Source organism: Pecten maximus, chromosome 7 (assembly GCF_902652985.1).
Source record: "Pecten maximus chromosome 7, xPecMax1.1, whole genome shotgun sequence".
NCBI classification, from domain to species: domain Eukaryota; kingdom Metazoa; phylum Mollusca; class Bivalvia; order Pectinida; family Pectinidae; genus Pecten; species Pecten maximus.
Window position 1 is genome coordinate 29,942,372 of NC_047021.1, and position 11,796 is coordinate 29,954,167.

General features: G+C 33.3%; 1 protein-coding gene across 2 annotated transcripts; it reads left to right on the forward strand.

Annotated features, from left to right (window-relative positions):
* Positions 1 to 2,353: 2,353 nt before the first annotated feature.
* On the forward strand, positions 2,354 to 9,155 carry LOC117330526. Of its 2 annotated transcripts, none has more exons than XM_033888897.1 (6): positions 2,354 to 2,461; positions 4,940 to 5,024; positions 5,802 to 6,049; positions 6,530 to 6,695; positions 7,770 to 7,982; positions 8,243 to 9,155. In XM_033888897.1, the coding sequence occupies exons 2-6, from the start codon at positions 4,958 to 4,960 to the stop codon at positions 8,353 to 8,355; spliced, it is 807 nt and encodes a 268-aa protein (XP_033744788.1). In that variant the 5' UTR covers positions 2,354 to 2,461; positions 4,940 to 4,957; the 3' UTR covers positions 8,356 to 9,155. The 2 variants fall into 2 exon arrangements, with proteins under 2 accessions (XP_033744788.1, XP_033744789.1); XM_033888898.1 differs by lacking the exon at positions 2,354 to 2,461 and adding an exon at positions 2,776 to 3,080.
* Positions 9,156 to 11,796: the final 2,641 nt, after the last annotated feature.

Below are 11,796 nucleotides of genomic sequence, written 5' to 3' on the forward strand. Positions count from 1 at the left end.
ACAATTTCATTTTGGAAAATGACATTAGGGGAGATAATATTTGTTTTTCGACTAAATGTTTGTTGTTATTTACATGCTTTGATTGAATAAAATATGTTAGATTAATTTTTGGTCTGTACTTTTAAGAGGGTTTTCGTAACTAAACAATAAGGTTATGTTTGCGTCTAAGTAAGTTGGTGGATCACTTACAATATCAGTAAAATATTATAAAAGATTTCTCAAGTATGCCTCATATATATCTCGCCGTACGAGATGCCAATACATTATAAACAAACGAAATTTGTAAAGATATTTAAAAGAAATTGTTAGTGACTTGCTATCAGATCAGATCTGAAAACAAGTCTCAAAACATGAAGCACCCCTAATCCTAAAAACTACAAAAGCATATAAGTACAGCTCTAACGAAAATATTTGGTAAACCGTTTCAGGAATGTAAATTACCAGAAACTTAGAAGAAATCAAACAGAGCTGCCATCTTCAAAAAGGGCTCAAAGTCAGAGACGGGAAATTACAGACTAGTCTGTCTATAAAGTATTATTGCATCAACATTTGAAAAACTAGCAAGAAGTAACATAGATGATCACATGAACCAAAATAATCTACTCAGTAATAGCCATTTTACTTTTGTTTCCGGGAGATCTGCTCAACTCCAACTACTGACGTTTTGAAAGGATGCAAAGAAATAATTGACAAATGTGATCAATTGAAGGTAGTATACATGGATTTTATGAACACTTTCGATATACATGTAGTTCAACATCGTAGATTAATACAAAAACTTACAGGATACGGGCTAACGATAATCAACTGGATGGAAGACTTTATCAACAACAGATGCCGAGTCATAGCGTGCTTGGGCTAATTTTATTTGTACTGTATATTAATGGTTACCCAGAAATTGCACAATTAGAGACGCCACTCTTTGCAGACGACACGAAACTATAAAGAGAAATCAGAAACATTATTGATAAAATTTTGGAAAAGGATTTTAAAAATCTTGAAAATTGATCAGCATATTATCCTTTTTGTTTTCTTGGTGACCACAAGGGTTGTGTTTTGGAATAAATAAATTTGATTTCTTTCACGATAAAATCAGTGAATTTATTGTACATTTTTTTCAATATTTCCATGCAGTAACCCTGACCAGTCATCTGGCATATCTCTTCGGATACTGCTATTATCTCCCTTACTGTATTTCAGGCGTGGTGTTTCACTGTCCGTAGTGTTTTGCAGAAAAAAAAAGCCCCCCCAAATAAAAGTGCTATATGATCACTACTTCAAATAGGACTTTCAAAAGCGATATCCTTTTAATTCTTCTTCATTAAGTTATAATAAGATCCAGGATGATGGGTTCAATTCCTTTTCTTTCCGTTGTGTATTTTCTGACGTGTCTCAGACATTCAATACAGTTCTCTCCTTCCCTATCACTGATTGCTGACAAAGCATTTCGGGTAATTTGTGTCATGTTGATATCGCCAACTAGTAACAAATGACTATATGTCGGATTACATGATACTGACGTAATGGGATTTAGTTATTCCACGTTTTCTGTGATCGAATTTGGACTTATATAAAGGTATCACATCAGTAAGCAGTTTTTACCAGTATCTCATCCGTGGCTTTCTTTGAATGTATTTTATATGTATAATATATATTTTATGCGTGGTAATTTTCACTTTAGAAATTAACTTTTATCACGACCGGTAGGATTACCTAACACAATAAGAACGTGTAATACAAGTACGGGAAACTGAATACAGACATGATATAAACCAACTCAGCTGAGTCATGTTTTACTAAAGTAAACAGGCATCACTGTATATTTAACATATCCATGCGTCATAGTAGATTTTACGGAATTTATACAAACAACTAGTTTATCATTAAATTAAAACCTGTGTCTGAATATTCCTTTTTTCACCTTAGTACTTTATTTGAAATGGTTTCTTATTTTGATGTTCATTTATCTCATATCAACAAATCTTACTGTCATAGCTGGTATAAGTTAATTTGATCAAATAACAGGTAAAGTCTAATAAATCCTCCAATGTTGACGTAAGTATTGTATAACGTTATTATGAATTTTATTTAGATTTAATACATCAATTTTGGTTAAGGAATGAAACTCATTCTCACAACATTGATGTAAATTATTCACACAAAATACGTTTACGTCTAATATTCAATTTTATACTATCTTATATAAACCAGCTATCATACCACTCAATTATAAGCAAACATTGATCAAGAGTCCTTCGTAGTCAGTGCATTCGTGACTGGAATATATTATATCAATGTACACAGCATCTTCACAAAACATATACCGCTTTGTGACCGTGCTTACCCAGGTGTGCTATACCCATAATATGATCCGCACGGGTAGCCAGGTAATATAGCAATGACGCATCATTACCTGTACTGCTTTTGGAGGGTGGACGCATTGGATCTTAGTTTCGTACAGGTGAGTGTCTGAACATGATATGGTCAAGCTGCCTTTGTAGACATCAACGAATAGATATTGTTGCACATATTCATAATCAAGCACACGAGTATTGTCATCACACAAAGCGACTGTTACCCATAACAGGTTATATATCTATTTTTTCATCTTATCTTTCACGTAGTTAACCTACCAAGGTAGAAAAAATCGATAATTGCTAACCAATGAATTTCAGCTTTAAAACAGGCACGAACTTGTACAACAAATAATGTAAACACCTATATATATATATATATACCATATAATGTAACATAACATAAAGTGTGCAACTCAGAAATCGTAATATTGATTATTGGTTTCCGACGTCACTGATGCTATTTTGAAAATGAGATTAGAAGCATGCCAGGCATTGAATAAGATAAATTAGTGTCGGTTAATCGTGAGTTTCCATGGAAACGTTGTTTGGTAATTAGGTTTACCTTTGTACACTTTATTATTTATGTTTACAGTCCCATTTCTCAAAATGGCGACGTGGATGATTCTATTTCTGGCAGGGGAAGGTCTTCGTGACATTTAATGTCGTGTAATTTAGTAAAAGTATTTTAAAAGTCTAGTTACTGATGGCAGTGTTTATGGACAGGTAAGTCATCCGTAAAAGGACTTAACCGAAGGGCTTGGTACAATTTCAGTCGACTACCAATGATCTGCCATATCTGCAGGATATGACAAGGGAGACAATTCCAAGTCTTAACCTTATGTTTTTTCCGCATGACAAGTAATTGCGTGGTGGATTTGATTCGGATAAAAAGATAGGTATTTGTTAAGGTTTAGTTTAATATGTAGCCAGAGTACGGAAAAATACATTGTGGAAACAGTTGACGCTATGGTTAATGGTACAGCTAATGATATACTATTATGGAACACTATAGGATATAAAGTCTGTGAATTGATATATATTAATTGTATTATATCATTTATCCATATATTGATGTTTTTAGCGTTATACGTGTATAATTTCATCAATATATAATTTTATTTGGATATCATGTTATTTTTTATGCTTTGATTTGTTCATAGTATTTAATGATTTTATTTGGTCATTTATATGATTAATGCTATCGTTAGTTGTTTAGTTTATATCATAATGTTATACGTTATCATTGTTATAAAATTAGGTTTTCATTAGGATTTCATCAATATTTAATGGCTTATATGGCTGTAATCGTTGTATCATATCGTTATACCATATTGTTATACCATATCCTTATACCATATCCTTATACCATATCGTCATACCATATTGTTATACCATATCCTTATACCATATCCTTATACCATATCGTCATACCATATTGTTATACCATATCCTTATACCATATTGTCATACCATATCGTTATACAATATCGTTATACCATATCGTCATACCATATTGTTATACCATATCCTTATACCATATCCTTATACCATATCTTCATACCATATTGTTATACCATATCATTATACCATATTGTCATACCATATCGTTATACAATATCGTTATACCATATCGTCATACCATATTGTTATACCATATCCTTATACCATATCGTCATACCATATCGTTATACCATATCCTTATACCATATCTTCATACCATATTGTTATACCATATCATTATACCATATTGTCATACCATATCGTTATACCATATTGTTATACCATATCGTCATACCATATTGTTATACCATATCGTTATACCATATTGTTATACCATATCGTTATACCTTATCGTTATTAACAGTGTTCTTCCTGAAAGACGCTTAAGCGGTTAAAAATCTATGACTTTCTCTAATTCCTCATTATTGCATACTGGCAAAGACCGGTTTAATAACGTCATAGTTATCAATGAATAAAGGAACATATGGTTAGATTTGTATCTTATAACCGAAGTGAGAGGGATTAAATCAATTTGGTTCAAATTATACACTTTTTGTTAATTACTAAATTAAAAAATTAGCACAAACAATTTCTAAAAAGTTCAAAACAAACATTTGAGTAAAAAACTAAAAAAGTGAACGTGATTTCAGATTTTTCAATATCGATAAAATGAAAATTGATGAATTGTGTAAATAAACAGTCTGAAAGGATGTATAAGATCGTATGAATTGTCATATCATATCGTTAGGGTTGATGACGCTGTGATGGGTTTGAGTCCCACATAGCTTTGCATTCTTCCTTAGATTAGTTTTTTGTATGTACCCCTTTATATTGGCACATCTAATAAAGTATATACCTGACATGTTAGTCGTAACTTTTCGGAAATCAAATGCATTAAGAAAATTAATGAAATATAAAGTTTATTTATTTTACATCAATTTCGAGATAAGTGATATCAACTTATATCAATCAATCCCTGAGGGGTGTTACTGTAGGAGGAAACCGGGGTACCCCAGGAAACCCCGGTAGCGGTTTTAATAACTTATGGTTGCATGGATGAATTATTTTTTTCGTTGTTTCAGAAATAAAAAAATCCAAAAATGCTGTTGTTGATGATATTCGTCCTGTTAGGATATGTGACTGTCTACGACGTATCTGGAACAGCCAGTAAGTAAATAACAAAATGACATCTTAATGACCTCTCGGACGGTCAGGGACAGCGTGGTCATTACACGCTGGTACAGCTTGTTACATTCCAAATATAGGTCAGAGAGTTTCTTCCAAATATCCATGTAATCCAGACAGCGTGGTCATTACACGCTGGTACAGCTTGTTACATTCCAAATATAGGTCAGAGAGTTTCTTCCAAATATCCATGTAATCCAGCGGCTTGAGAAGTTATCTTAATCATCATATGTGCCTACATTGTAATGATCTTAGAATCTTGTGATAATGGGTAAAACGTAAGCATGATAAAGGCAGTTGTTTAATATAGCAATATAAAGATATGCTTTATTACAATATAAATTAGAGCTACATATCTCATTGAGATCAAAGTACACACCAAATTTTAACCTTAGCTGTGAATCATGACAAACAGATTTTGTTAGATACTTGAACATATTTGGGAGGCCGTCAAAATCAGAAGGCCATGTATCGGTGAGAAACAGCAGATGTTTAGCATCTATCAAAAACCAGGGTAAAACTTTGATGTGTACTTTATGATCTATTGCATTAACATATTATAGAGCTGTATAATAAAGATGTAAATAAAACATACTTGAAGCTGGAATTTTCGTTTACATGGCCTGCACGATACCACAAAGTCACGTGATTCCTACTGTTATTATTATATACTAACAGCTGCTGAAGAAGTGATATCAGATTCTGAAATAAATGAATATTGTCTTATATATTATCATATTGGTGTCCTTTTTTCTCCAGTTGATCTGATGGAAGTGGATAATACAACCTGTGTTTTCCAAATCCACAAACTGAATGAGTACAGCCATGTTCAGGTTGAATGGGATGGACGGAAGCTACCGCGTTTCTGTAAAATGTCCTTCATTGGTAGGAGTGCAGTGGATGTTTTAAACAGATACCAAATGTGTGTGGAAGTCTTGGAATATGATATCGATACCTGCGATTTCGCAATGAAATTCTACAGTGGGTTCAATATGGAGCCAAGTCGGGTAATTATGAAATGAAATGTTTCTTTTTAAATATATATAATGCTACACTTCTTTTGTCTGTCAAAAGATATGCCATTGTACCCGTGCTATTTCAGCCGCACACACCTTTGATCAACGTCAATAAGAAACCTTTTTTTATATAATTTTCATCATAACTTTAATTTTACATTTGAATATATACGAAAAATTCAAATCCCTCAATATGAGGCTCATAACATATCAATTAGCCTCCGTAAAATAAACACGGGTTTATGATTTTATCCCGATTGCCACTGGAATTTGAGTTTCCTATAAGAAAACAATAATCTGTACTTGTATTTGCTGTTATAAAATACAGGCAGCATGTTGTGTTTAACCTATCTGAGTGTATACTGGAATTAATTGTAGGTATGTTATATTATTCACATTATTTAGAAATAAGCAAAAAAAACCGATAGCGCCAAATTAACCTCTGACAAGTTATTATCTCCTGTTATCTAGGAATATTCCTGCTATAGCGGATTACCTCCGAAGTTCTGTGCTGATGAAGAGACTTATTTAGACATCGAATTCGAAGCAGGATCTCCTTCTACATCCTCATTGACACTGACACTGACAGCAACACTGACGTACCACTACGACGGTAATCGTAAACATATTTTGACAGGTCAGCGCAGGGATAAACGCACTCATCATATAAATTTCATATATTATTGTAAATATTCTACAGAACATGGATAAGTGAAGAGAATCCGCAAACAATAACGTCATTATAAAAAAAACTGAACCAATAAATGAAATTGGAATATTTAATCATATATTAGCACGAAGAATCTTAGGAAAGTTCAAAACTTCAAGTTAGGGCCAATCTGGCCATGTCAATATTCCGTCATGTTCTTTAAGTGAGCAATTTAACATATTCTATGTATAGGTACCCCTCTATATTTTACTTCTGAATCAATCGTTAGTATTGAGCATTAAATCTAGCTTATATAACACATATAAATGGCATGTCATAAAATGTTTTTATATATGTAATAACACCAGTGTGACGTCACAAATACTTTATGATGTCACAATGAATATGTGCCGTCGTAAGATTTTCGATGCAGAGAAAATGTACATGTACCGTCCGAGTCTTTTCAGAAATAATTTTGAAAGTTTTTGCTTGTATTTTCACCAAGTCATATAATAAACAGGATCTTACACTCGTTGCTATGTAATATGCAATTGATTAAACGCGCTTAATTGTTTCAATATTACGTCCACTCATGTAAGATTCTCTAAATTGCAAATAGTAAACACATAATAATTCTTTATCGCAAACGAGTTAGACGATGAATGTTGACTAAAACAAAAAACAAACAAAAACAAAAAAAAATCAAGCCAAGGTTGTTTACTTTTCTAAGGTAATTAAAAAGTGATCAAGCAATTATTAGCTAACATATCCTTAACTATATCGTTTTACTTGAATATTCCCTGAAGGGATTAACCACATTGAATATTCATGAAATATATGGTCTTTTCCTATAATATATATATATATATGTTATCGTATAAATATGTGTGTAGTAATATTCCAGCGCAAAATGTGTTAGTATAAGTAAGAAAACGTGTGCCAAATTTCCTTGTGTACTTGTATAAAAATGATACAGATAAAACATGTTTAAATGAAAATTGAAATAAACAAATATTATCGGGCATATATTTCCATTACTTCTAATGTTTTTATTTTTCACAGATACGGGTGACATGGCAGTAGTATACATAGGCGTAGGGATTGCTATCATTTCCGGTATAGTGATTGGGTGTGTTGTGCTGTACCTTATTTACCGATATAGGAATCAGCGATCTAATCCAGGGGTAATAATGCAGCCTGCTACATCTAACATACAAAACCATGCTGTTATCACCTCAGGACAACTGAACCAACCTTACATACACACTGGACAAGGTAAGGAATTCACACTATAAACAATTTTGAGAAATTTGTATCGAGAACAAATAGCATTAGCTTCATTGTAGTCATGGACTCTTTTTTTCATATTGTCTTCAATATTTACACCATCACTGTTTGTTTTGTCGTCTGATAAAATTAATTCAATGCAAAATCGAATAACAATAAACTCTTTCGCTGTAATTCTATAACGGAGAAAAGTGACATTAGATAGTTAAAATGACAGAATATATTTTAACCCAATGATTTGTTTCTAGGTGCTTACCAACCACAGCCAGCGGCAATGGTCGTCCAGCACTCCACACCTATCGCTCCGCCGATGTATTCGGAGACGTCGACAGATACATCAAAACCCCCTCCATTTCATTAGATCATTTGACAAGACGTGAACCTCTTGAAAAGCAGACTTTGTTGTTTATCGTAACAAGAGGATTACACAAAAGCAATTCAAGTTAATAGCATGTGTAAATATTAATTTTATAATAATTTTTTTATTAACATGACACTTCCCAAGAGGGTTACATGTATATAGACCCTGGATGAGCCAGAAACACAACCATGTACATCCCCTTCATCGAGACAGCAGCATGTGTCCGACAATTTACTTAGGTATACATTTACTTAGGTATATAACAACCAAGGTCAAGAAAGACATTCGAAAGAACAAGAAATATCTTTAAAAAAGATAAACGGCATAGTTTTAATGCTGGTGGTTAATTATGATGTAAAACTGCTGGTGAAATAAATCAACGAACTAATACTTTTCAGCACGGATAACACAATTATATCAGTTTGAATAATTTTTAGTTATGATAAGACTGCATTTGCATCAGGAATATAATTTTAACAATGTGTCATTTTTAAAGATACATCAACTTATTCAGCTTGCATTCAATCTTAACTTTGTTTCGTTTTAACTGCATTTCTGTATTTTGAATTTACCGCTACATTGACCAATCACACACTTCATCTTGACCAGTAACGCCACCTGTCGCGTCATATCTGGGGCAAAAAGAATATTATACGGCTATGCCGAAAAACCTGTTTAGAAACAGCAATGTATTTATTTGCACCACTAAGAGTATATTTCCTCGATACCGGTGTAAACTATCGTTATACGTATTGCATTGTTTAAATGTTTTGTTTCAATAAAAGACGTTTTACTGTTTAGACTTTCTTTTTTAACATTTTACAAAATGTCAAAATGATACAGATATTACATTGGAATTATAGTTTTACACAGTGCTAATTTATGATCTAGTTATCGCCATAGATGTATTTTAGTACTACACTTTAGTATTACATTTATATATTTTCTGTTTATCATCAAAACGTCGCCACTATTGGAACACTGGGCGAACGATTATGCATCGAATTATTGTGATTTTAAACGCAGAAGTTAGCTTGACTTTGTTGTTTTGAAACGTTACAAAAAATTGACGATTTTCTGTCAAATATTCTTTTAATTTCCTCGAAGGATAGAATTAATTCACACACGAAAGGTATATCCGTGCCTTATTTATACCTTTAAAAGTTCATATTTATAGTCAGTACTTGATGTTCATATCAAAGTATTGATGTAAACGAACATTGTACAATTTGATCAATTGAATAGGAGAACAATCACCAAAGAGAAATCCAAACAAAATATCCAAGAATATGTTCATGTCGTTTACAAGTCTTTAATCATTGTTCCAGAGGTAACAAAAATAATCCCTTCTCTGACTGGGAGGCTCATCATAAAGTTTCCCTATGAAACAAGTATTTTTATCCTATAACTACGCTTGTTTCACAAATGATATTGTACGTGATAAAATTCGTAGCAGTGTGCTATTGTTTTTGCTTAAACGCAGCTGTGTGTAACCACTTTCTAAGCCTCCGATTGGTCATTTGTGACCCCAACAAATCTGATTGGCTAACCTCTGGCCTTTGACCACGGACTGTTTTTACTACACTCACTTATATTTTATTGTCGTCTGTCTTCAAAAGATCAACATGGATACGTTTTGTGGATTTGCTGGTGGTCAACATGACTGAGTGAGAGGGGTGTCCTCGTGGAAATGTCGATTGATCTGGGGTTTGAGTCGTACGAAATATAATATGATGATTTTAAAATTGACAACGCACGGAAGCAAGATATTACATCGGTTATAGCAAAACCAAAACTGACATCCTACCTCCCCCTTGATTCTCGATATGCAGTGGACCCCAATAGCCATGAATGAATTATCAAAACAATGAACAAAAGTAATACCAAATGGTTAAATCGCTGTCTCTAATCGTGGTCATTTGAATGAAACGATCGCGGCATCTAACGTAGGCCTAAGCCCATGGCTCCCCTTTTCCTGGTAGAGTACGTAGTTCGGTGTCATTCGGTACGGATATTGTACCAACAAAACAAATTAACGAATTAACACTTTCTTATCATTCCAATTATCTTTATTACGAATACAAATATGTAAAAATCATTTCGGAATATTTGTCTCGTGTAAGTAAACTGATGAGACTCCGTGTAAACACACTGACAAACGTGAAATACATATTGATCAGCACTCCAGCTCGGTTTCCGAAATATTTTTTGAAATGCACGGTGTCTTAAATGAATAAATCTCAGAATGAACATTTAACATCACAACCAGTAATAGCATACCTACGAAATCCATTAAAGGACCGATAATTGAATCTGACAATGATTAGGACCTAGTCTAATATTCAGCGATGACGTTCAACTTCGCGATGACGGTGTCGTCATCGAATATATTTGAGTGGAGTCATTAAACAAGCTAGACTATTAATAAATCGCACAGACACAAGGATTGTCAAACCAATATTTCGTTTTGTAAAAGTATATCATTTACAAATCTAAAATAGATGATAAGCTTTCGTTCTTAACGAACTATAATTTGTCGCGTAGTGATTTGGTTCACATAATTTAGTTGCTACGTTGGGAGAATTTGAATTTTACAAGCTTACATTTGTAAGTAAAGAAGTTATGGGATAAACGAAGTCCCCGACTCATGATAATTGTTTTTTATTTTTATCCAACTCTCATTAGTTAATTTTCTCTGTGTCTTGCTAAAGCTGATGTCTTTTCAAAATTAGAGAATTTACCTAGTCGAGTCGGATAAAAATGATAAACAATCTCCACTCGATGGGGAACCTCTATATATCGTAACGGGAACCGTAACATAAGTTCCCCTAACGATCTCCGCAGACATTATTAAGGGACATGTATCTGCATGATATCGAAATATTGTTTGTTATGTCTTACTATACCTATATACCAAATTTAAGCAAAACCGGACAAAATCTTAGTTGTGACCAATCAGAGGCCTCGATCCATCTGGCCGGTCGGGTGACGAGTGAAAACTTGCGCACAAACGGTCATACACGAACACTCGTACTCAGTTTATTGTATTCCATTCCGCCCAACGGTTTTTGAGCAATATGTCGGAAACCTCTTCGACGGAAGAAAGAGGAAGACATTTGAGTAATAGTTAGATAAGTGTTCATATATCAATCCTAATTTGTATGTTAATAACCGTAGCTACCAAAACAACAACTTATCTCAATACATCTGGACACGATTAGATGAATGACCACACGAGAACATTGTAAAAGGCTTACTTGACGAGATAAATATATATATATTAACATTTACATTGTTAAGTTTGTAACGACATCATAATGTAATTTAATGTTTTGTTTTCAAGTCAAGAAGTCTAATGAATCTGGTGGAGAACAAATGATTCGGAGGGGCTCATAATCATGGACTTGTTTACACTAGTTCCTAAGGAGTGTATACTGGGCA

Coding starts and splice junctions, on each gene's coding strand:
- LOC117330526 (XM_033888897.1), top strand. CDS start 4,958: ATGCTGTTGTTGATGATATTCGTCCTGTTAGGATATGTGACTGTCTAC. Junction 6,050..6,529: donor TCAATATGGAGCCAAGTCGG/GTAATTATGAAA, acceptor CCTGTTATCTAG/GAATATTCCTGCTATAGCGG. Junction 6,696..7,769: donor TCGTAAACATATTTTGACAG/GTCAGCGCAGGG, acceptor TATTTTTCACAG/ATACGGGTGACATGGCAGTA.